Source organism: Prunus dulcis, chromosome 6, assembly GCF_902201215.1.
Source record: "Prunus dulcis chromosome 6, ALMONDv2, whole genome shotgun sequence".
Classification (NCBI taxonomy): Eukaryota; Viridiplantae; Streptophyta; class Magnoliopsida; order Rosales; family Rosaceae; genus Prunus; species Prunus dulcis.
In genome coordinates this window covers 9,248,828-9,273,854 of record NC_047655.1, presented here as the reverse complement: position 1 = coordinate 9,273,854, position 25,027 = coordinate 9,248,828, and the positions used below count along the sequence as shown (strand labels likewise).

Sequence of the window (25,027 nt, the reverse complement as noted above, 5' to 3'; positions counted from 1 at the left end):
ATGTGTCATAAAGTTTAATCCCTTTAAACAAAATCCTTGAAAGGATTGAAATTGCATGAAGCAAGTCCCTGAATGACATATGCCTAAAGCATAAAATCTGTACTCAATACTAATATGCCTAAATTGCCTCAGTGAGTACATTAATATGTTTGCAAACACATTAAAGCTTCTCAAGAGTTCCAGAAATATTTGTCTCGACTGAAAGATCAAGCATTATGCCAACGAGATTATTGCTTATACTAAGAAAGTATTGAAGCATTTTTATGAGGATTATCCGTTGGACACTTTAAGGATTTTCCGGAAGTATATTGGACCGGACATCGTATTTGAGCTCAACTCCATCACTAATCATTTTGGGATGATGTGAGGTATGCGGACTCTGGAAATCTATATGGTCGTTTATTGGACCACAGTTAGTCATGATGTTTTCAGGGGAGGAGATATTCATCAGGGGGAGCATGGTATTCATAAAGACTTTCATACACTGTACTCTTTTTCCTTCATCAGGTTTTTATCCCACTGGGTTTTTCCTGATAAGGTTTTAACGAGGCAGTGTTGCTCAAAGATTGATTCATAGAAGCAGTGTCAACTATGATATTCAGACAGATGATCAACAGTATGGCTTCAAGATATTCTGCCAAGCATCAGGGGGAGCGTGCCATCAATACAGACCTTTCCACACTGTACTCTTTTTCCTTCGTCCAGGTTTTTATCCCACTGGGTTTTTCCTGGCAAGGTTTTAACGAGGCAGTGTCGCGCGCATGTCAATGTACACAGAATTTTATGTTACGCATGATTATGTACTCTTTTTTCCTTCGACCAGTTTTTGTCCCACTGGGTTTTTACTGGCAAGGTTTTTAACGAGACATATTCCGTATCATTTGTGGTCTCCAAGGGGGAGTGTTGTAAATTATAAGTGGAGCCCACCACAGTCCTCACATTATTGAAAGGGGTTCACCCCTCCTTGTAATGATATAAATAACAGATAATACTGAAGAGCGGAATTCAATTCTCTGCTCCTAAAATTCTCTCCTCAGTCTTTTGGTTTTATAACACTTTTATGTTTTTAATTAATTTTAAAAATAAAGAAATTTTTGTATTATTTAATTTTAATTATATATTTTTATTTTTTAGTTGTTAAAAGTCTTATTTATACTCACAAATATAGCATGTGCTACTCACATGACTAAATTTAACAAAAAATATAACAGCGACAAAAGAGTCTACTAATAAAGAGTTAATTGACTATTTGAATAAATAATTTAGTTTAAAGACCAAAATAAAATGCTTAATGCTGCAACTCAAATTTGATAAAATCAAAGCTCGCAAAGCAAGAATTAAATGACAGCCCAATATCAAGGAAAGGTAGAGAAGGACCAGGATTTAACTTATAAAGGCTTCGATTTCATAGTTGACAGATTTGAAAGAAGCAATTTGGTGCTCTCAATCCCCAAGAAGAAAAGGCCAAGAACGCCAACTTTCTATAGCTTCTATCAGTTCCCGTGCTTCTAAAATTTCACATACACGCCGAAACTGTACATCAAATAAAGCTTAAGATGAACACCTCTGACCCACTGGAATAACTCAAACCCAATATGAACAGACACATCTGTGAATTCCTTGTTTCTTGATGAACAGGCCTTTAACATAATTCGGTATCTAGTTAAACATTCCCTTACTGGAAAGGAAGTAAATTATGTCCAAAAGAATAAACGGTGTTCATGCCAATTTTACACATCATCCATGTTGTGATCATTATCATTGTCTCCTTCGTAATATTCATCATCACGCTGAATGTGCTTGTCTTGGGTGTGCTCTGGGAGGACAACAATTCATAAAATTAAGAAGTGTCAGCTGAAAGAAAATCAACAGATTTCAAGTCCTAAACATACTAGTGCACACTAGTGTGAGCGCTAATAATTCAAGGAATTTAACTCACGATCCACACGTTCATCAGGGTTCTGCGCATCTTCATCAAAATCGGGAATATAAAAGTCAGGTGGAACCTGCAATAGGCAACACAATGATTCAAGTCAAATTATATGGTATATTAGTTCTACTTGGATATCGGTGTCTGAGCATGTTCAGTCCTACAATTATTGCATGGTTGACCTAGCTATGTAAACCATTACCAGAAGTCTCATCAGTCACTAGCCTTTTCAAATATCACGTCAATGGGGCGAATGCATCCTTGAGTTGTGATAAATGGTATCAGAATCAACCTAATACCATCATGTGGGATCAAGGAAACTGCATGCCACGTAACACAAATCTGAGTCATGACAAGGATTTTAGAGATTTGACTTTAGACCCTAACGATAACCTATTTGATACCCCAGTTCTGTGTATATGGTGTGAAAGTGCGCACTGAGTGTCACACCAGTTGTGTTGGATCAATCTGGATTATATGGGAGACCCATGGGTGATCAGTTTTCTTGGAGTATCATATTAACATGGTGAGCACATACTAAGTCACGACAACTTATATCCTGACTGCGTTAAGTACGATAGGCTGCCATTTTATAATCTAAGGGATGGTAGAAAATGACAGAGAGAATATCGTTACTTAAGTTGATGGAATGCCCCAATCAATACATCTAACAGACCATGATTCTTGGATCTCTCATGCAAGCATAGATTCTATGAGTTTCACAGAGCATTATAGATTTAACTTATATTGTCCTTCATGGTACTTGAAATGAGTGAACCACATCACATTAGAGCATAATTCTTTCTAGGATTTCAAGATTATGCAATTCTGACATATTATGTTGCTTGACTGTCAATCTAAACCAGTGACTAAGTGGATTTTTATTTTATTTTTTATGGGTGGTGCCAGATTGACACTGATAAGGTAACATGCCAGATACCTGGATAACACATTGCTTACCTCTTGCATTTGTACATTAGGAGCATGTTGGATGCAACGGAGATTTTCCAAGACTTGCATTTTAATCGTGCTAATATACGATTTACTATTTAGGTTCTCCTGCACACCCAAAAGAAATAAAAGGACTTAATGCTGTTCTGAATAATCATGGAAAACTGAAAAACTAGCAATGACAAAGTTTTAAGTATTTCAATATCCACCTATTAAACTGATCCTTTTTTACATACTACCAACATCAGCTGTGGCAATCAAATTGGTTCAAAGAAAGAAAAAATCCAACCTTTTAAATAATGTATAATGCAAAAATATGAATTCTAATTGATGACATACTATATGTCCATTTGGAATCCTCAAAGAGAAGTCGGGAGAAAAATACTTGATATACTCGTTTTCTGGGATCTCTGCAAGAAAGAAAAACGGTAGTGACAAATAAGACATCCATGTCCAGAATAGAACAGTACTGAAAGGGACTCCCACGTGTTTTAAAAAAATAAAAAAAAATAAAAAAAAGGATACTCAAACTATCACTGGAGTGGTAAGATTCTCCTCACAAGAATTTGTTCTTTTTTCATTTTCAATTAATCCAATACCAAAAATATATATATTTCTCCAATAAATAGAAGAATTACCAATCAATCCAAACAGAAAATACATGGAGAAGAAAATATTAATGAAAAGCCAAAAGTTGAACTAAGCACACATCTTACACAAGCAGTTCAGGAGCCAAAAAATTACACACAGAAGCCCATGACCAACAAGCCGATAGCAAAAAGAAAGAGTAACATAGAAAAGTCCATGCAGGTCATTGCTAGCCAGATAAGACAAATGCACACAAAAATCAGCAGAGCATAAGTTATCCAAACTTCCAATGCCATGATTATTGCCTAGTTACCTAAATAAATACAACATATAAATAAAACACTCCCAAAAATAAAACCATTAATTACAGGAATTTACTTGTCAACAGTCATGCATGCAGGTCACTGCTGGCTAGCGAGAAGATATGCACACAGGAACCAGCAGGGTATAGGTCATTCAACCCTCCGATGCCATGACAGTTAAAAAAGATAAGTCATATACAAAGCTGCATAACAACCCAAAACAACTTAAAATATCATACAGGACCTAGAATAAGAGCAACTGAATATAAAACCAATTCTATTTATCAATGAGTCTTGAAACAGCATTGATTTATTCTAGCACGAATAATATCAGGATATACAAGCTGAATGCCATTTCACATTCCGACAAACTTCTTGGAAGCAAATGAGTTTTTTATAAGAAAGAGGAGAAACAGCCTCAGGAATTCTCCATGGGGATCAATCTCAAAATATCATTAAAGTTTCAAATTAGATATGAATGGTTTTTTTAAATCTCAGAGAGTGAGAGTTAGGTCAATATTACGAGAATAACAGGGCTTTCGAAATAATTTTTTTTAATATTTCGTTCCAGATGCTTATGGATATATTAACCGAAACATTAAAAATGTCACAATCAGCTTGAAGAATGTAACCTAGAAAATATCATGATTATGCAATATATCTACCTCCTCCCAGCAAGCCCCAAAAAGAAGAGGGAAGAAATATTATATCCTAAAGTCTATGCAAAGACAATGCACAACAATATGTTCAGCATTGGTTTATGAAGCCAAGATCATATCAGCATGGTTATCTTACCTAGATTTTTTCTTACCTCGTGTTAATGAAGTTTTTCTGTTCCATTAAAAAAAAATTAAATGAAAGTGGCAGAAATAGAGTGTATTTGATAAAACAAAAATCACTTGCTCTACCATTAGGAAGTTCTGAATCAAGAAGAACTCCAGTTTCAACAGTCCAACACCGAGCAACATTCTCTTTCGTGTATCCACCGCCTCCTGTAACCTGTAGGCAGAAAACATTCTCTCTGTATGCTAGATGTATGACATTGATGAAAGGCAGGTAAGATTCAGTCCAATGAAGAACATACCAGTAAGGGTAAATTGAATTTCTTCACAAACCTAACACATTCAGCATGACCTGTAAGAAGGATTCAAATGACACCAGAGAGTAAATTTTACCACAAACCATATGCCACTACCAAAAGTTCCAAATAGCTTGAAACCATTAATAATTGAAGAAAAACAAGTACGACATGCTTGAAGAGGAGGAAAAAAAATGCTTCAATTACAATAAGATATGCACCATCAATGGAGAGATTGAAGCAGCCCAAGCGGTCTCCAGCAAGAGAATCTGCCCCACATTGGAGAACTATCACGCCTGGTAGATATGTTTCAACAACCTTGGAAATAATCTACAAAATTTAAGTTTGCAAGCAAAGTTTTACACTTGACACCATCAAGCCAAAACAAAAGACAAAAATCTGCTTTTCTAAATGAACCTACAGTCTTAAAAAGTCTATTGAAGCTAGTGTCATCTATTCCATCCTTCAGTGGGACATTGATGGCATAAAACTTTCCTTCTTTTTCTCCTACTTCCTTCAAAACAAATAATGTTAATAAATACCATTACAATTTCAACTTTACAGACTAGCAACGGAACATAAAACATTTCCAATAATATAACACCTCAGGTAACAGGTTATAAATGTAAATCTTTCATGCCATATTGTCATATACATGAATGCAAGACCAAACAAAAAACAAAAGCAAGCATGCAAACTAGTTGTTAACTCATTACCATGCGTCACATATGATAAACAATTTTCACCATTGAAAATACTTCGAAAAACAAACAGAAAGGTTTAAAAAGTTACCTTAGCATCACCCGTTCCTGGGAAAAACATATCCCCAAATTTGTGAAAACTAACCGTCATCACCCTGTCAATCAAATTTCAGTGATTCGATTAGAGTTCAACAAAATCAGAAAACCAACATTAAAAATTCTGGTAACTGAACAATTAGAACAGTTGTCACTATGGCAGAGCAAATTCTAGTTCTATCAACTTTTGAATTTTTATTTTATCATAGGATTGGCAACAAGCAGAAAACATATACCAAGACTACAATTCTTGAGTAAAAGATAAATAGGTTGGATACAACTTAGCTTATCAAAATCTGAAGAAAGAAACTATATAAATAATGGTGAGTGTTATTGACTCTTACATGCCTTAATTAACCAACCCAGGTCTAATATGAGGAATCACATTACTTTCTGATATGAACTTTTTGTTTTGACGAATTTTGATAGATAAAATAACTTATTAAGCTATACGAAGATTTAACAATTCATTATTGGACCAAATTCCCAAATACCATATGCATAAGATAGTATATTAAAACACTAATTTGTTCATCTATAAATAGTTTATTACATACAGGAATGCAAACTTTTATCTTCTCCAGCAACAATTCTATCTCTTATTACCAACACCCTTTGCTTGCAGTTTCAACATCATAGATGCAACAATTAGCAAGTTAAAAATTGTCCAGAAAAGGCATTAAACTTATATCAACACAATCAAATATTGTACGTCTATTATTGCATCTACAAATTTGAGGTAATTTTGCTAACAGTAAGGTTAGCTTTATTATTGTCATAATTCTAGTGTTATTCAACTATCACATTCCTTAACCATATTATAATATACAGGCTATGTACCTATCAGTAAAATAAAAAGCTTCTTCTACGCCATCACCATGATGCACATCTATGTCAATGTACAATACTCGGGCATGATGTTTTAGAAGCTCCAAGATCCCCAAGACCAAGTCATTGATGTAACAAAATCCGGATGCCTCGCACTTCTTGGCGTGGTGTAGTCCGCCAGCCCAATTTATAGCAATGTCACAAAGTTTATTGTTCAACCTACGTGCAGCATCTGCCAAAAAAAAAAAAAAAAAAATCAATCAGTACATATGGCAGAATAGTCAGAACCCACACTTTTTTGACATCATATAACTATAATTACCTATTGTTCCACCGGCATAAATTTGACAAAATTCAAACAAGTTATCAAATACAGGGCAATCTTCTCCAAGATTATCTGGCATAGTGAAAAACAGAAAGAATCAGTAAATTAAAAAAGCACATTAGATAGAGATTCCAGTGACTGCAGCCAAGTTAGATCTTTGAAGTGCTCATGTAGGAAGCAAAAGAGAGCCACTCAAAGAGAAGAATAACTGAAAATTTATGTTGTAGGGCCAATCAGAGGTTTTTTTGAGCATCCTCTATTACAGCAAAAGCTCAGAAAGGTATAACAAACATTTTGAATTGGTGATTCCCAGAACCTAACTGTGCAGTCAATGACATTTCCTTTCTGCAAAACCTATTCATTGAAATTAAACTAATTAACATGGACTGTTGATTAACACCAGATCAACCTTTTTTTGTTGGTTCACATGTAATTGAGTGATAACATTAACTCGCATAAGAGGAATCAGTAAGCATTAAAAGGGTCAAGGAGAACTTCAATATTGTGGTTTAATAACTTGTTAAACATTAAAGTTGACCATGCCAGAAATCAGAAACCAGAAACACGGTCAGAGGTCATCCAATTGATTTTGACTCCACCACTTCTGCTCAACCGTGCCCTCAGGAAGTTCTAAAATTCCCCATCTCTGCATAAGAGGGTCAATCATGATTTCTTCTTTTTAGTATGCTGTAAGTGCAGTGAACAATCCTATCTCATGATCAAATTTTCTATTACAGCTGGCGAAATACCCTCACTTAACTTTTTTGTGTTGAAGCTCATAACAAGAACAATCTATGCACACATACAAGCAAAAAATAACAATATATAAATATCCAAGAGTCATACATCTTGCCAGTTCATTCGAGAACAAGTGCTGTGTGTCGGGCGTAATCCGATGTAGAAACTCAACATAGTCAGCTGAATGGAATTGCGCAAGCTCCACCGGATACGCCTTATGGGGCCGCTGAGAAACACGATAATAATCAACAAAAAGATTGATACTTAAAGCAAAAACTTGCATACCCAATGACACAAATAATGAAACCAGTTAATACTCAGTACAATAACAAAAGTGGAAATAAATAAAAACAAAAACAAATTCAGAAGTATTATGGGATACTAACATAAATTTCCATCTTCTTGTGGAGGTCATATGAGAGGACAAGATGATGGGTCATACATAGCCGGTGTGGTTTCATGGGATGGTTCGGTCCAAAGTAGACGCTACCCACATCCCCTGCAATACCCATTTTTATTGTGAAACTAAATTTCTCAACTTTCCATAATTATATGATTACAAAAACTAAATGTTCGAAGAAAAGCTATAATCCATAATTTAAAGAAAACCCAAAAGGGATTATGAAGCACAAAGAGACAGAGAAAGTTTTGCTGGGGTGAGGGGTTAGGGTTGGAGGAGGAGAGAGAAGTGTACCGTCGTAAAAATAGGCGATTTTGTCCTTTGAGCGCATTTTGTTGCAAAAGTCGGAGGAGGAAGGGCAAGGCAGATGATGGCTACTGAGGTTGCACCATTTTCAGAGCTCCAAAGAAAAAGAGAGAAAAGGTTGATATGTCCTGCTCAGTTTTACTGGATAAATCCCCTTGCTTCTTTAAAGCTTTCAACAAAAATATAACCTTAAAAAATATATTTAAAAAACCCTTTCTACGATGCTTTACGGTCACTATTTCTTATTTAGAGCCATGAGTGCACTTTAATCTCCAAGTAACGAGTGAGTAAAACTATGTGTGGGCACGGTTCAGATTCAGATTGGATTAATTTTATTTTAATATTGTTAACCTCAATTATAATTAATAAATTCATAACTTATTTCAAATAATTTTTAAAAGGTTATAAAGTTGATGGAGTTTAATTGAATTTGATTGAATTTTACAAACTCTACATAGATTTTGATTGAATTCGTGTATAGATTTTAATTGAGTTTGTTAGAATTTTATTATTGATTTTAATGGAGTTTATAGCAATGGCGGTGGTGGTGATGGCAGTAGCGATGATGGTTTGTTGGGGAGGTAGTGGTGGAGGAGGTGGGGGTGGTTGTAGTGGTGGTGGTGGTGGAAGTGGTGGTGGTGGCGATGAAAGTGACAGCGATGGTGTTGATATTGGCAGTGCATATGGTGGTGGTGACGGTGGGGCTGATAGTGGGGGTGTGGTAGTGGTGGTGGAGATGGGGGTAAGTAAGGGTGGTGACGGTGGTGGTGGTAGTGGCAGTGATGGTGCTAGCGGTGTGGGTGATGGTGGTGGTGGTGGTGGAGGCAGCGGTGATGGTGATAGTCATGATAAGATGGTGGTAGTATTAGTGGTGAAATCATATCTTGAGAATAAAAATAATACATCTATCAAAATCTTTTGGGGGAAAGCAAAGATTTGTCATAGCCTAAAATTTGAATAAAGTTTAAAAAATCTGAATTGAATAGACTTCTATAAAATCGTGATTAAATACACCTAAACTTTTAAATTTTTTAAAAATCTTTAAAAATCTAAATTGAATACACCCCTCTAAATCATTTTTAAAGTATTTCATCAAAAAAAAAAATCATTTTCTAGAGTACAAAAACATCCTAAAGCTCAACATGCCATAAAACTTCAAATTTCAATAATTAATATAGCTCAATTCAAATATAAATATATAGTTATAGCATAATTAGAGTATTATACATGTAAAATATAATATAAATAAATAAATATACACATAAATGATCCAATTTGGTTTAGGTCGGTTTATAAAAGCTCAAAATCAAATCAAACATATACAGTCCGGTTCAATTTTTAAATAGTTTGACTTTTTCTTGGTCAAAACCAAACCAAACCGATAATTACAGTTTGAATTAGTCGATTTTATTAGTTCGACCAGATTGATGCCCACCCCAAAGTAAAACGGTGCCACATCAACTTAAAAAAAATAATTGGATTTTCATTAGTCATTTAAATTTTTTTAAGGCTTATTTATGGATATGCCCCATATTCTTTCAAAATAGTCTCAGATTACCACATGTTCTTTGAAATGTCTCACTATACCACCTATACTTTCAATAAGTGTCTCACGTTAGCTATTCCGTTAAATTTAAGAGAAGTTCTGTTAGCTGATGTGGCCCGCACTTCTTTTCAATCTCTTAACGAGGGAGATGAATGGTTAGTCAGGTTGAGAAAATGGGGAATTTGGGAGAAGAATGTTAGGTTGAGGGAATTTCATATTTAGGAGGATTTTAGATTTGGGAGATCCCCACAACATTCAAACCATCATTCTTCTCCCAAATCTGAAATCCCCAAATCAAATTCCCCATTTTCTCCCAAATCCCTCATTTTCTCCCAAATATGAACCTCCAGATTCCTAAATCTGAAATTCCCTCAACCTAATTTTCTTCTTCCAAATTCCACCTTTTCTCAACCTGACTAACCTTTCCTCTCCTTTGTTAAGAGATTGAAAAGAAGTGGGGGCCACATAAGCTAACAGAACTTCTCAAATCTGACGGAATAGCTAGCGTGAGACACTTATTTGAAAGTATAGCTGGTATTTTGAGACATTTCAAAGAACATGTAGTAATCTGAAACTATTTTGAAAGCACATGGGGCATTTCCATAAATAACCCTTTTTTTAAAAGTCCTCTTTTAGCACTAAACTATCAAACCATGGTCCTTTCTTTTTAGTCTACATATCAATTTAGTCTATAATGTCGCATTCTCATAAAACTTATGTTAAAAGTATTCTAGCAAAACTTTTGTTAAACATGTATTTTTATCAAAATATAGTGCATTATAATCTTAAAATTCACATTTTTCTCAATAAAGTCCCATTTAGAGTTTAACATTTGGGTTCCACTAACGAAAGCAGATAATGGGAGCTTGAATAAAGATTTCGACAGAATACCGCTTTAAAATTGGTTACATGCATGTGAGCACTTTTAATGAAGATTTTGACATAATACCATGAGATGGACCAAAATGATATGTGAGCTGAAAGATTAGGACATCATTGATTTATTTGAAAGTTTAAGGACTGAAATGGGCACTTTTGAAAAAAATTAGGGATCATTTGTGATAAAAACAACAAAAATTGAAAATAAAAAGAAAAATAGACAAGAATTACTATTTACCACTTATCTTATAATACACATAACTTGCTCATTTGAATCCATTTTAAAACTTTATTTTAGCATTCCTAAAAGATTCAAAACTTCACTAATAAGGCTTTAATGGTCAACAATTGTGTTAAACTCAAATGAGGGTAAAGTTTGGGCGGGTCGTGTTGTTTTTGATCATTGATGTGAACAATGTAAATGTCATCACAATACGGAGATTTTTGGGAGCTACAATATTCATCTCATATTTTGTTGGCAATTTGTTTTCGATGAGAAATAAATTTATAATTGGCTAATACTAAAATATGATTGTTGTGTTGATGTGACTCCTATTTAGGATATGATTTATACGTTGATCAATTTGTAATTAATTGTCAATTGTAATTATGTTTTAGGCTTTTTATCACAAATGGTCCATGAAGTTGACGAAATTATCACCTTTCGTCCTTAATTTTTTTGGTGACACTAATGGTCCTTAAGGTTACACTCCACACATTAAAATGGTCCATGCCGTCAACTTCCGTCAAATTTTTTGTTAAAATGCTGACAAGGTACATACATGGGCCACACATCCAATAATATAAAGCCATGTGGCTTTTAAATAATATATTTTTTAAAAATTAAATTTTTTAAGGAAAAAAAAGAAGACTAAAACGTAAAAATTTTATTTTAATTTTAAAAATGAAGTTGTTTCTCGCCCCATACCTCTCTCCTTCTCCTTTCAACCTTCCAACCCACCTCCCTCACCCCTTCCTCTCTCTCTCTCTCTCTCTCTCTCTCTCTCTCTCTCTCTCTCTCTCTCTCTCTCTCTCCTTAGATTCGTTGGTGATGGTCAGGCAAGCAAAGAACTGGGTCAGAATCTGGGTGGGTAAATGGATCTGATGCAAGGGCATAATTGGTTTCGAAAGTTGAGGAAAGCATAGGGGTCCAAATAAGGAATGGGTATGATGGGCAAAGGGTTTAGTTGGTTTGAAGGGGTGGAGGAAGTGGCTGTGAATCTATGATGGTTGGGTTTTTTATTTTTTATTTTTAGTCAGAGTTGTTGAGAGAGATGAAGCTTTTGTGATTATTGTGTACATGCTTTAAAATTTTTTGTTTTGTTTTAATTTAGTGTGTAAAGGGAAGAGGGAAGAGGGAGGGATTTCTTAGAGCATCTCCACCCATAAGGGCTAAGGCAAGGGCAAGGGCAAGGGCAAGCAAGGGCTGCTACTATTCAAGTGAATAGTGGCAGCCTTGCCTTTTTTGGTTCCATCCCAGAAGGCTAGGGAAAGGGCAAGAAAAAAAAAAGAAAAAGAATGTGCAACAAAATATAAACTTGTTATGTATTTATAGGGAAAGTGAATAAAATTGTTATGTATTTATAGGGAAAACATCCATAATTTTTTAGTATTTTTTTATATAAAAAATTGAATTTTTTTTTGAATTTTGAATTTTTTTTTGCTCGCTGACGTCAGCGTGACATCACCGCTGACATCAGTGCCTTCGGGCTGAAGCCCAGGCAAGATCTGCCCTTGGGCTTGCCCAGGCTGGTGGCACCCAGGCCTTGCATGGGCTGTTGGTTGCGCGCTGGAGGTCGTTTGGGCTCGCGAAGGCAGCCTTTTGCCTGGTTTTTAGTGCGCGCTGGACTTGCTCTTAGTGGGCATGGAAAAACATAGGGAGTGGGAGATGGAGAAATGGCAGAGAGGCAGACGCAGGGGAGGGCAGAGGGCTAAAAGAGGATCACGTGGCTCTATATTATTGGATGTGCGCTCATGTATGTGCCACATCAGCATTCTAATAGAAAATTTGACGGAAGTTGACATTATGAACCATTTTTATGTGCAGAGGGTAACCTTAGGGATCATTAGTGCCACAGAGAAAATTAAGGACGAAAGGCTATAATTTCACCAACCTGAGGAACCATTTGTTGTTAAAATGTTTTATTGTATAATTCTTTCCTTGTAAGAAAAAAAAATTTCCTTGAAAGATAAGTCTTTGTACCCTATATATAGACTTCCATTTGGAGAAGAATAAACATTCAGAATTACTCAAGTACTCTCTCTTTTTGATATTATCTTTTCTTCTCGTTGATCTCATTCACTACATGACATGTGACAATAGGCATTAGCGACAAATAATTTCTCTTGTTTTTACCTTAATTCTCTAATAAACATGATATTTTTTTTTAATTATAGTTCTCTTGCTTTAGTTTCAAATTTAATTGCCTTGAGATGAATTATGTTAACCAACAATGACATTTGTTGTAGTCATACATTTTAGGGCCAAAAAAAAAAAAAAAAGGAATATTTCTTTTACATATAAGGTTTATACAAAAAGTATTTTGTAGGGTGGAATTGATTTGGTAACCAACCCGAAATGGAGGAACCAATGAATTGACCAACAAGTGCCAGTATGGCCTAAAATGGAATTGCCGACAGTCGGTTACTAACTTTTTAGGTCTCGGTCGGTTTCGGTAAATGACCACAACCCAAAATCAGAGAAATAAAGAGAGAATATCTTCACGACAACCACCATCACATGCATCAATATTTCTTCATGAAGGCGTTAATAGCCTTAGGATCTTCAAGAGGAGTTGATGATTACATGGTGATAGAGACATAGATATAAAGAGGAGAAGAAAAGAGAGGATGAGGACGAGGATGAGGACGAGAAGAAGAAGAAGAAAGGACTTGGAGGAAGGAAAAAAAGAGCGGGCGGCTGGAGAGAGAAGAGAAGAGAAAAGAGAGGGTTAGGGTTAAAAGCTCGGAATTTTTATAATATTTTTTAATTACTCAAGGAAGTCATTAAATACCTAGATTATACATTTAATTCACAAAACAACGATCACCACAGTGGTAGGAGGACTCTCTAACATGGAGTGCAGAGGTTTGACTCCTCACAGGCGCATGATTTTTTGCCATATATTCGGTTGTCAGCAATCACACACATTGCATAGATTTAAAGTGGTTCACCCATGAATAAGGCTACATCCACTGTAGAGCTTGGTATTTATATATCACTATGAAGAAGTATTACAATATACTAGGAAAGAGGCTATAGAGCCTTAGAATAGTATAAGGGAGAGCCTGATGAAGGTCTCTCATAAGCCTGTCTCAATCGGATATGAGCCTATCCTGCTGGAAGGAGGGCCTCTTCCATTATATAGGAAGAAGAAGGGAGCCATGCGTGCCCCTTATTTAATGGGCAGCATGGGTTGGTCACTTGAGGCACATGAAAGAGGCCAATCTTGGTACTTGCGGCATGTGGGAAACCAACACAAGTGGTTCATTTACTTGGGCATGTTAGGCCAGCTAAGAGGAGGCGTGGACCTTTCTTTAAGTGCATGGGTTTCCTACCTTGTTAGATGATAGGGTATATGAGACTTAACCCACGTGGGAGGCCACTATATTAGAGAGAGCACGTAAAGCCAATGATGGTATCAACAGGAGTCCCCAAGTTTCTAGTTACGAATGAAATCTTGACAAAGAACTTTCAAGTCAATACAGTTGGCCGAGCTGAACAGCCAGCTAAGACTCGTAACATATCATGAGCTTTTTGCTGTGAATGGTTAGCGGTCAAGCAACCTATATAACTTTTGATAGCGAGCCTCCATAGGCCTAAGTGGCAAGCAGAGTCTTGTTGGTCTCAGTTGGCGAGCCGGTAGTGTCGGTGGCAAGCCTTTATAGGTCTCGGTTGGTGTATAAGCTATGATGGAGTTTATGCATGACATATCACATTATAACATTATGACGATGTATGTGATGATGACATAATGAGGGATGACAGGGTGGTGATGTTGTATGCTATGTTATGATGATTATGTGTGATATGACACACTATTTGTTAACTGGCAGAGTTAGATGTGTCATCTGCCACCTAAAGATGTATTTTTCCTTGTCTCCTTTTAACCATGGTGGGACTTTTTTGTCTCTCTTAAACCATGGTCGGAGATGTTGAAGGTGAGGAATACTTCCTCATCTCTCTTTAACCATAGCAGGACTTTCTTGTCTCTCTTAAACCATGGTAGGAGATGTTGAAAGTGGGGAATACTTCCTCGTCTCTCTTTAACCATGACGGGACTTCGACTCCTCTTTTTATCCATGGTGAGACATGTCGTCGTAGATAGGTGGTGTTGGGACAATAACCACATGTTAGGGGGTTACAGGAGTTACCATAGTTAAGAGTCTTCAATGACAATACATTATTGTTTTAGCTGTTATGTTGTTATTAGCCTTTATTATGATATAATGGGTTTTCCGTTTCATTGTAACAACTAGAAAGATATCTTATAGTTTGGGTATAAATATAGGTTGTAATATCTCAGATATGATAATTGAATATACAGTTTCTACATGGTATCAGAGCTAATGGCTAATGCCGATTAGCAATTCTCTAGCTACCAACATTGAGAGTCATTGGTGCTCCTCACCCGTAAGGGTGTTTGTTTCTGTATAGTCCTTTTCCCTCTCCTCTTCTCAAAAATGAATATGTTTTTTTTCCTCTCCTCCACAGCCTAATGCCTCTTCCACTCCTCAGATACCTAGTCTTACTCCTTATCCATGTCTGTCTCTTGGCATGATGGCCATATCTCTATTTTCCCTCAGAGACCACACCTCTCTATTATTGGTTTCTCTCTTTCTCTTGAAATCTTTGTCCATTTCTTTGTCTTCCTCTCACAGAGCTGTCTCTCTTCCCTCCGCGAGCCTTGTCAATGCTCGCTGAGAATTATCCTAGTCTGCAATTGTGGTTTCTTTTTCCATCATGTATTTCTAATGGTCTCTCTATCGTGGTTTCCATACTTTCCCCTTGTTTGTTGATGTTGTCTGTCATCGCTCACTGAGCCGTCTCGCTTTCCTCCATGAGTCTCAACAACGCTCGCCAAGCCTTCTCCGCCGTGCTACACTGCCGGTGTTCCCTTTGCACAGCCTCTGTTTCTTCCTCTGTGTTGCGGACTTGGTATCCACCACTCAAGCCCTATCATTGTGTTGCTGTCTTGGTATCGACCTCTCACGCTCTATCTATGCTCAACCTGTGTTCTCCTCCCCTCTTAAGCCCAATCTCTTTCTTTGATTTTACTATTGGTCTTTGTCTTCTTCAATGCTCTCTTGTGCTGCCTCTATTCTTCTTTGTTACAAGGGTATTGTCTTCTTTTCTTTATAATTCTTTTATGTTACTGAGGTATTCTCTTCTTTTCATTTCAATTGTGTTGTCTCTCTCCCTGTCATGGGTTGTCTTTGGCATCTTGAGTTTCCTTTCCTTTCTATGGGTTGTCTCTTGCATCTTGTTCTCTCACCCTCTCTTGACTACTTTCTCCTTTTGATGGATGTTACCTTTTCTTCTCTCTTTCTTTTTTTCCTTTTTCCATCTTTATTTTGAAAGAATTTTAACTATATGTGTTTTGCCCACACTCTTTCCTTTCTCTGTCTCACTTGGTTTCCTCCTTTATTTCTTATTATTGTTTTTTGGGTCAATCATCCCTCTTTATTTTAATCTATATGGGCCTCTATCCTCTTGTGATAATCTTTTCTTTATTATTTCTTTGTTCCCATGTGGTTTTCTTCCTCATACCTTATTGTTTCTATGGTGATTTGAAATTCAAACTTTCCCATGCTCTCTTTTTCTTTTCTCTATGTCCCAGGTTGGTTCCACCTCCTATCCTCTACTGTCGTGCTACATCCTCTCTTAACTCTATTCCCTTAAAATATTCCTTCTTTTCTCGAGTGTTAGGGCGTTACGGGAGTTACCATAGTTAAGGGTCTTCAATGACAATACATTAGTGTTTTAGCTGTTATCTTGTTATTAGCCTTTATTAGGATATAGTGGGTTTTCTGTTTCATTGTAACTACTAGGAAGATATCTTATAGTTTGGGTATAAATATAGGTTGTAATATCTCAGATATGATAATTGAATATACAGTTTCTACACCATCCAACCCGATGTGATGTCTACAATCCCCACTCCAACCATGGTGGGACATGATGGAGATAATGCAGATAAACCGAGCACATCTCTGGAGATTTATTTTTCCCTCCGTCTTTTTTTAACCATGGCGAGATTTCAATGTCTCTCTTTAATAATGATGTTGGAGTTTGGTGAGGCAAATATACATGGTGTACCTTGAGCCCCTAAGTTTCTAGTTGAGAATTTGTTCTCGACTAGGAACTTTAAAGTAAACTTTTGTTTGGCCGAGCCGATCAACATGTGCCTTGGTGATGAGAGTTTTGGTTCCTTGGAGAATCAACCATGCAATGTGGTTGGTCATGCAAGCATAGTGGTTGGCCATGCAAGGTGGCAAAGTGATGGATGACCATATATACAAAGTGCTTGGGTCATCCATGGGACGTGGTTTGGTCGGCCAGAACATGGAGATTGAGAATGCAAGGTACTTGGGTCAGTCGTTCAACGTGATGGATGGCCATGCAAGGTGGTTAGGTATGCCATGCAAGTTGCTCGGCCCGGTCATGCCACGTAGAGATTTGCTGCAAGTTGCTCTACACGACATGCGACCTTGACGGTAAACATGCAAGGTGGTGGTCAACCCATCCAGGCAAAGAGCCATCGATACAAGGTGCTCGAGTCCAACCTGGAAGTTGACAGTGCAATATGGCACGCATGCAAGGTGAGCGGGTGGGTGTCATGATGACAAAGTCTGGTTCATAGCGACGGAATCGGCTCAACAAGATGGGGTTTATAGCTAAGAAATATGGTGGGAGGCCTTGGGACTAAGCCAAGTTGTTTCTTTCTTTCTCCCTTGGCTGCTATGTCAGTGACAACGATAGTGGTAGAGTGAGTCGTTCCTTATACTTCGGAGATTCATGCTAAGAAATATATTGGGGGTCGACATGTGTGGTCGAAAGCAATGATACCCAGTCGACATTAATGCTGAAATGATATTTTTCCTTGAAATGCTCAGGCATGTGCTCCTTGCGATGGTGAGGGTGCCAAAGCATGTGTGGGAGCTCCCATCCCAACGGTGATTGTTGGTGACAATGAGGAACATACAGTTGGCAAGAGAGACCGGATCCATGCAGCATGGTGCTGGGCAAATTATTGCTCGATAGTATGCGGACATTGACACGTTAAATGTTCGCATAGTGCCCGGCTCGTCGAAGTAGCTCTTGGCTATATGGGGCTCGGTGGAGTGGTGCTCGACAAAAATCATGAGGTAGTTGACATGGGGTGTTTTGACATTTGAATGGTGTAGAGTAGCCCCATGCCTATGTGTCCAAGAAGGCATCCTGGGCCGGAGACGAGCTTGGAGAATGGTGAGGTTCATGAGCAACAAGTATGCCAACCACGTAAGTTGTATGTCCAAGGGTGCATTGGCTTCATCTCTTGTTGGTCCAACACATACAAGGAGGTTGGGCCGGCATGCGACGTGAAGGTTCGCCATGCAAGGTGTGGCATCGAGCTGAGCTAAGCACATTTTGGAGAGGTGATACTAAGATGGTCTGAGCACACCTTGGAGCTGTGATACCGAGTTGATCACATAACAATGCATATTATGTAAGCATGTTTGTAATGTATTAGCATGGTGGAGCAGTTGTTTTTGCATGTAAATTTATTCGCCACTCATATGCTAAGGAGTATATGCATTGGTGGCGGGGTGGTAATTTCTAACATGTATGGCCATTTACGATCGAGCCAAATGTAAACAACTAGTGAATATGAGATAAAGGTGGCGTGGCGCCGCAAACATGCACAATAATAAAGTCAGCATGTACATCTCATTTTTCAAACATATAAAAATAGACATATTCTATGCCTTCACGTGGTTGGCTTTATAAAGGGTCTCTTAATGGCAATGGCCATAGAGCATCTTAATAGTATATAGGTTTTGCATAACATGGCAGGAAGATAGTATTAGTATACAATATTATAATGTAAATATCATGGCAGGAAGAGATTTATTCTCTCTTTAGTGGGCACATGGGTAAAGCTGAGTCGAGCTCCCTTATATTAGTTTTAAAAGGATACATATTCCAATTGTGGGGAGCCATATATGTTTGGGATTTTATAACTGGCTTGGTGGTGTTCATGTTATTGACTCAGAGTATTTGTAGACCCAAACGTGGTTTGCCAAATTATCACGCGATGAATTTTATTAGATAATTTGATGACATCATAACATGGCAATGAGATACGATATTTTATTGTGAAATAACAAAAGGTGGAAAAAGGAGTTTCTTATCTCTTTCGTTAGTCTGTGTCTCAAGGAAGACAATGGGGGTGCACACAGCCCGTGTCCTTGCCGCTTGCATTTGAGCCTAGCGGCGGCGTGCGTCATATGAGCCGATATAGACTGCGAGAGCTTTGGAGCCCATGGAGTGACGCCCCTCCAGTTATGATGGTGACAACGGTGAAGTGGTGCCTGTATACATAGTGGCATGTTCTTTAGCGTGCCATAGTTTAAGCGGTGATGGAGGTACCTTGCAGACTCTATTGGCTCAAGTGACTTCGCTATAGAGATGTGGTAACGAAATATGCAAGTCAATGAGGCTGGCAGCCGCCGCGAGTTTTTGGGGTAACGTCGAATGTTTCTCGACGATGATTGGTGCTGTAACGATTCAGTTACCTCTTACCCCGTGACATTGGCCTCATCGATGGTTATGGCCCCCGAGAGGTTATGTTGGTGGAGTCGTTGTCGACACTTTACGGCCAGTGGTGGAGAGGTCAGCTCTATAGACACGGGGTTAGGTTGACTCGGATTAGATTTGGTTTGGTCAGCAAAGGTGCTGGAACTGTTGCAAACGTCAAGAATGGAGCCCCCAGCTCCATCCCTAGTGTGGGATTGACCACTCTCTAGAGTCGATCTACTTCTCGCCTGCTGTTCTTGATCTTTAGAGGAGAGACACATGGGTGTCTTGAGCACACTTCGCCTAGGGGCTGGGTTGATGAATATGGCTCAGTATGATAAAGAAAAAAATGACATTTTGTTTGTGTTTCCACAGACAGCGCCAATTGTACGAGTGATTTAGCACGAGCCTTAGAGGATATACAGACAATCACTGTAGAGCTTGGTATTTATATTTCACTATGAAGGAGTATTACAATATACATGGAAAGTGGCTATAGAGTCTGAGAACAGTAAACATGAGAGCCTGTTGAGGTCTCTCATAAGCCCCTCTCAATTGTCGATGGGCCTCTCCTGCTGGAAAGGGGGTCTTTTCTATTATATAGGAAGAAGATGGGAGCCATGCATGCCTTTTGTTTAATAGGCAGCATGAGTTGGTCACTTGAGGCATAGGAAGGAGGCCAATCTTAGTACTTGCGGCATGTGAGAGACCAACATAAGTGGCCCACTTGCTTGGGAATGTTAGGTCAGCTAGGGTTTGGGTTTCCTGCCTTATCAAATGATAGGGTATATGAGACTTAACCCACGTAGGAGGCCACTATATTAGAGAGAGCACGTAAGGCCAATGATAGTATCAACAACGCTTATTCAACACTAAAAACTCACAGCCAAACAAAGTAAACCTAACCCCATAACTAAGGCATGAAATAAGGCAGACCCAAATAAAAGTGAAAAACAGTAGATCCATCGCCGTCGGTACCGCAGTGGGGACATGGTAAACATCACCGAAACTGTTGCAACCTAAGAACCTACATGAACAAAGAAATAACCCCCATAAATTTGGAGAGAGAAAGAGAGAAGGGTTGAAAGGGAAGAAGAGAAAATAAAAGGGAGAAGAGATGAGAGAGAAGGGAGGAGAGCAGAGAGGACCTCCCCCTTGTTGCAGCATTGTAGGGAGACTAGGGTTTGGGTTTAAGAGCAACAATACAAAAAAGTTTTGCCTAAAGTATACCATGATTGCATGATACAAAATATCCATTTGTACTAAAACGGTATTTTGATGCAAATTGGATTTTGATAGTATATAAACCAAGTCAATTGGTTGATACGTTCTTGCTTGGAAGGTGACAAGGACCTTATTATCTCTTTTCTCCTATTTTGGGGGTCACAATCTGATTTGTCCTTTATTGTTATTGTCAATTACTACAAGGACCTAAACGCAATAATTGAAATCACTACCAAAGTGAAAATCATTCAAATTATGGGCGATTTAAAAAAATAAATAAAACTCATTTCCATTTAGAGGTGTCAAACGGACCGGACCGGCCTGACATGGCACGAGAACGGGCCTTTTAAGTAAGGACCGGCACAGCATGGCCCGTATCTTTGGGCCGTGCTAGAACGAGGTAATTAGATCCAATGAATTGGGGTGGCTTGTGCCCCGTCAATAGACGTGCCGGCCCAAAACTCAATGGGCCCGATCCATTTAAAGCCCATTTATTAAATTATACTTGTTTTAGAGAAAAATAATACATAATATTATTACATTTATATCTTATATTAAAGTCTATTGCTTTTCTTTAATAATATATATATTAAATTTTAATGTTTTATTTATATATAAAATAATGATTTTGTTTTTCAAATTTCAATTTTTAAAACCCAAACAATAATCTAGCCATGTTTTATTTAAATGTAATTTAAATAAAATTATTGACCTATTTTTCATAACAAATAATAAATATTATTAATATATACATAATTGTAAAAATAAATAAATGAAGTAGTAAAAAAAAGCAATACATAAGTCAAATTTGAAGTGGGCCCATATCGGTCCATTTAGAAGCCCGACATGAGCACGACTCGAGCCCACATAAGCTCGAGCCGTAGACTCAGGCTGGAATTGATGATTTTCCTAAATGGACGAGGCCGACTCTAAATAGGTCGGGCCAGCTCGACACGATCCGTTTAACATCTCTATTTTCATTAAAACCAAAGACTTAACTCTTGATTTGTCCCCTAAACACGTACTTAACTTTTAATTTACCACCAATTCTCTTTTTTCTAAAAAAAATTATGGATATTAACTTTTTCTCCCCAATTTGCCCCCTGGATCCGCAACATTTCATCCGCGGTTGGCTTTGTCAGCTTTCCCAAACGTGACCTACCTAGTGATTGTGGAGCTCCATACGGTATTAAACTATAAATCTCCATCTCATTTTCGGCTTTTTCTACTATCTTCTCCCAGCCCTCGGCATCGTCAGCTTTCCTAAACGTGATTGTCGAGCTCCAGCCACTCCCAATTTCACGTAAGATTTTCTCCACTCTTCCCCTATTTGTTCATCCCATATTCGAATACCCACCAATCTGATTTGGGCTAACGCTTAGATCTAGGGTTAATGTTTGTTGCTTGTCTCTGTTTTCATTTTCCCGTTACATTTATTATTTCATCGATCCCTATCCTGTGATTTGATCGGCTTAGGCGGTTGCTATGTTTTTATTCTTTAATGACCCGATTAGATGGTTGCCCAATTAGGGTTTCCTGATTTTTGGGGGAAATTTTCAGAAGGAATTCCGTTGATTCAATCTTGATGTGGGATGTCAATTTTCTATTCAATTTGTCATGACTTTTATTGCAAACTAGTAATTTTGTTTGGTTGGTAAGTTGTGGGTTGAGTGGTAAGGACTGGGGCTTCAGTAACTCATGTTCGACAGTTTTGGGTTTATGATGGTGTTATGTTTTAGACTTAAGAATAGAGAGGAACGATTAATTTGTAGAATTGCATTCTCAGAAATACCACTTTTATGCACACACAAAAAGGTCGAAAGTCTTCAGTTTGAATCTGACCCATCGTTATTTCGAGGTGCTTCATTGGCTAAGAAAATGGCATTAAGATACTGTACTAGCAAATTTCTTGGCGCATTAAGATAGTGTGCTAGCAAATTGTTTGGCGCATATTAACTGAACTTTCATAAATGATCGATATGTTGGATTCAGTTTTCCAGTTTGTGGGCTGATTGAGAAGGGGATTTATGGTTTTTCTTTGCTGTTGGTTTATGAATTTTGATTACCATCCTTTTGGAATAATCCTGGTGAGCGGATGATGAGTTTGGTAATGACATTCTTTACTTTCTATGACTTTTTGTTTGTCTCTAAATTTTAAATATTCATCCAAGTTGAGTTTATAACAATTTTTCATGTATTATATGTTGAAGTTGTTGTCAAACCACAAAATTGGTTTTCAGATCATGTATTCCATGAACTGGGGGACTAAAAGTTAGTTTTGTTTGTTATAGCATTGATGGAAATGCAAGCATGTGATGGGAATAGAAACGATGAAATATTTGAATAATTTTCTTTTTGTTTTCTTAATGGTTCAAGATAACTCATTTAGTCCAGCGTGATGCATCTCCAGCATTGTATGTCACTATTGTCTGTGAAGTGATTCTTAACTGCCTTTTTTGGACACCTAAGGGTCCTCCTGAAGATTGATAAAGTCACAGTATTGGATAGCATTCTGGAGCTTTAGTTTCGTGATCATGATGATTGAATAAACTATAAGCTCGTCCACATCATTATCAGTTGAATTGAACTGCACATGATAGTAGTTTCATAATGATTTGTGTGTGCGCATGCACCTGAGTATTCATCATTATAAAGACTGTAAAAAATTCTATAGAAATAATGAAGCTTAATTAGAATGGAGCCAGATGATGTATTACTATTTTCTTTATACCTACTTTTTTTTTTTTTTTGTTTTGTTTTTGTTTTTGTTTTTGTTTCTCATTTTAGTATGTATGTTATTTTTTAAATTAGCACATTGTTTTGCTGATCTGTTCTCTGTTCAACTTGGTTGTGTCATGTGGGAAAAGATGAGTATCTAATAAATCCAGTTCGCTTGTGCTTGTAACTATTTGAAAGTGATTGTACAGTGGACAAGTAGTGTGGCTACTGATGCTGGTGTATAAATTGTGCTTGTTAGTTTACAATACCATTTTGTAGTACACATTTTGTGTTTGGAATACGTCAATGAGTGCTGGAATTATTGCCTAAGTGGGAGGAGGGGTATTTACCTAAGTTGAAAATGAAATATATGAAAATATTTATTGATCTAAACCAAATTTAATAAATTCCAACATCACAAGTAGCTAATTGCTGCGTTTCTGCAGAAGCTTGATGCAGAGTTTGTGCATTGATTAAGTCGAATTAAGTCCATCCTGTCCTAATTTGGTAGACTGCCCCCTTCCCCTTCATTTCTTTTTCAATGTAACTAGAAGGATTAGTGTATGGTCTAATGGGACAGTTTGGGCAACCTTTGTCTCTCTTTGGCAATTGAAGCCTTGTGCTTTCCCCCTTTGGGTTTATGGTGTGTATCCAGTGTTGATATTTTTCTTTGGTGTGACTTCAGTTGAACCCTAAAAATAAACAAGAGAGTGCACGATGGTCTTTTCCCTTCAGGAGAAGTTTAGTTTTTGGAAGTTGCTTTCATAAAATGACGTTTAATAATGTTTTGATCTATAATACAGGATGTCAGAAGAAGCACCCTTCCGACCACGTGAGAAGCTCGTCGAGAAGCAAAAGTTTTTCCAAAGCGTCCACAAATACACATATCTGAAGGGACCCTATGATAAGATCACCTCTGTCGCCATTCCAGCTGCTTTAGCTGCATCTTCTTTGTTCCTTATTGTATGTTTCTAATTATTTCACGTCTTTTAAGGCTTTCTAAGCCCTATCTATGAGGAAAGCGTAAATTTCCATACTTCATGATGCAATCTAATTGTAAGGTTTTATGACATTTTCTCCAGGCACGAGGAGTCTACAACATGTCACATGGGATTGGAAAGAAGGAATGAGGCAGCTCTTAAAAATGACCATTGGCTGGCAACCAAAGTGCATAAATTTATGTGCTAGTCTCAAGTGGTGCTCTTGATTTTTGTGTGTTTGTTTGCTCTAATAATTGCTTAGTAGCAGATTCTGTACTTTGAAATCTGAAACTTTTCGTTTGAAATTTTTGTTAATGGAACTTTCTGTTTGGTTATAAATACTGCACCCTTTTCATTGAACGCTTCAGCCGCTCATTCGAAACGTCATTATCCTCTCGTTTGTGGTTTCACCTCATGCTTGTTCAAATATGGATGTTTGCTTTTTGTCTCTCATCCTGCACTTTATCATCACTGATAGTGAAAAATGTCCACGAACTTTATCAAATAGATAGATGTTTTGATATATCAGTTCCAGTTGAATAATTTCATTTAAAGATCAAACCTATTATTGAAAGAATAGAAATTCTGATAGAACAAACTATCTAAGATTCGAACATTACAGGGAATTAAACTGAGTAGGGAGGCCCAACTCTATCCC

At 37.4% G+C, this 25,027-nt stretch overlaps 3 protein-coding genes across 6 annotated transcripts; 2 read left to right on the top strand and 1 right to left on the bottom strand.

Moving 5' to 3' along the window:
* Nucleotides 1-1,355: 1,355 nt before the first annotated feature.
* LOC117631094 (histone deacetylase 9) lies at nt 1,356-8,420 on the bottom strand. Of its 4 annotated transcripts, XR_004586290.1 has the most exons (15): nt 8,232-8,420; nt 7,924-8,036; nt 7,646-7,763; nt 6,797-6,871; nt 6,487-6,706; nt 5,642-5,705; nt 5,271-5,363; nt 5,071-5,179; nt 4,856-4,905; nt 4,680-4,770; nt 3,221-3,291; nt 2,891-2,989; nt 2,133-2,250; nt 1,940-2,006; nt 1,767-1,816 (listed from the first exon to the last, which is right to left on the bottom strand). XR_004586290.1 is itself a non-coding variant. In XM_034364041.1 (14 exons), exons 1-14 carry the CDS (start codon nt 8,266-8,268, stop codon nt 1,731-1,733), a joined length of 1,293 nt encoding a protein of 430 aa, XP_034219932.1. In that variant the 5' UTR covers nt 8,269-8,417; the 3' UTR covers nt 1,356-1,730. The 4 variants fall into 4 exon arrangements, 3 of the variants coding, with proteins under 3 accessions (XP_034219932.1, XP_034219933.1, XP_034219935.1); XM_034364041.1 differs by lacking the exon at nt 2,133-2,250 and having other exon boundaries at nt 1,356-1,816; nt 8,232-8,417; XM_034364042.1 differs by lacking the exons at nt 2,133-2,250; nt 5,271-5,363 and having other exon boundaries at nt 1,356-1,816; nt 8,232-8,417.
* Nucleotides 8,421-8,778: 358 nt separating this feature from the next.
* On the top strand, nt 8,779-12,772 carry LOC117630234 (glycine-rich protein DOT1-like). Its single transcript, XM_034362978.1, has 2 exons — nt 8,779-9,102; nt 12,716-12,772. The coding sequence occupies exons 1-2, from the start codon at nt 8,779-8,781 to the stop codon at nt 12,770-12,772; spliced, it is 381 nt and encodes a 126-aa protein (XP_034218869.1).
* Nucleotides 12,773-21,807: 9,035 nt separating this feature from the next.
* Nucleotides 21,808-24,756, top strand: LOC117633243. Its single transcript, XM_034366963.1, has 3 exons — nt 21,808-21,974; nt 24,193-24,352; nt 24,472-24,756. Exons 2-3 carry the CDS (start codon nt 24,194-24,196, stop codon nt 24,517-24,519), a joined length of 207 nt encoding a protein of 68 aa, XP_034222854.1. The 5' UTR covers nt 21,808-21,974; nt 24,193; the 3' UTR covers nt 24,520-24,756.
* The last annotated feature ends 271 nt before the right edge of the window (nt 24,757-25,027 follow it).

Coding starts and splice junctions, on each gene's coding strand:
- LOC117631094 (XM_034364041.1), bottom strand. CDS start 8,268: ATGCGCTCAAAGGACAAAATCGCCTATTTTTACGACG. Junction 5,706..6,486: donor GCTTTTTATTTTACTGATAG/GTACATAGCCTG, acceptor TTTGATTGACAG/GGTGATGACGGTTAGTTTTC. Junction 5,364..5,641: donor CAGGAACGGGTGATGCTAAG/GTAACTTTTTAA, acceptor TTTGTTTTGAAG/GAAGTAGGAGAAAAAGAAGG.
- LOC117630234 (XM_034362978.1), top strand. CDS start 8,779: ATGGCGGTGGTGGTGATGGCAGTAGCGATGATGGTTTGTTGGGGAGGT. Junction 9,103..12,715: donor ATAGTCATGATAAGATGGTG/GTAGTATTAGTG, acceptor TTTTATGTGCAG/AGGGTAACCTTAGGGATCAT.
- LOC117633243 (XM_034366963.1), top strand. CDS start 24,194: ATGTCAGAAGAAGCACCCTTCCGACCACGTGAGAAGCTCGTCGAGAAG. Junction 24,353..24,471: donor CATCTTCTTTGTTCCTTATT/GTATGTTTCTAA, acceptor CATTTTCTCCAG/GCACGAGGAGTCTACAACAT.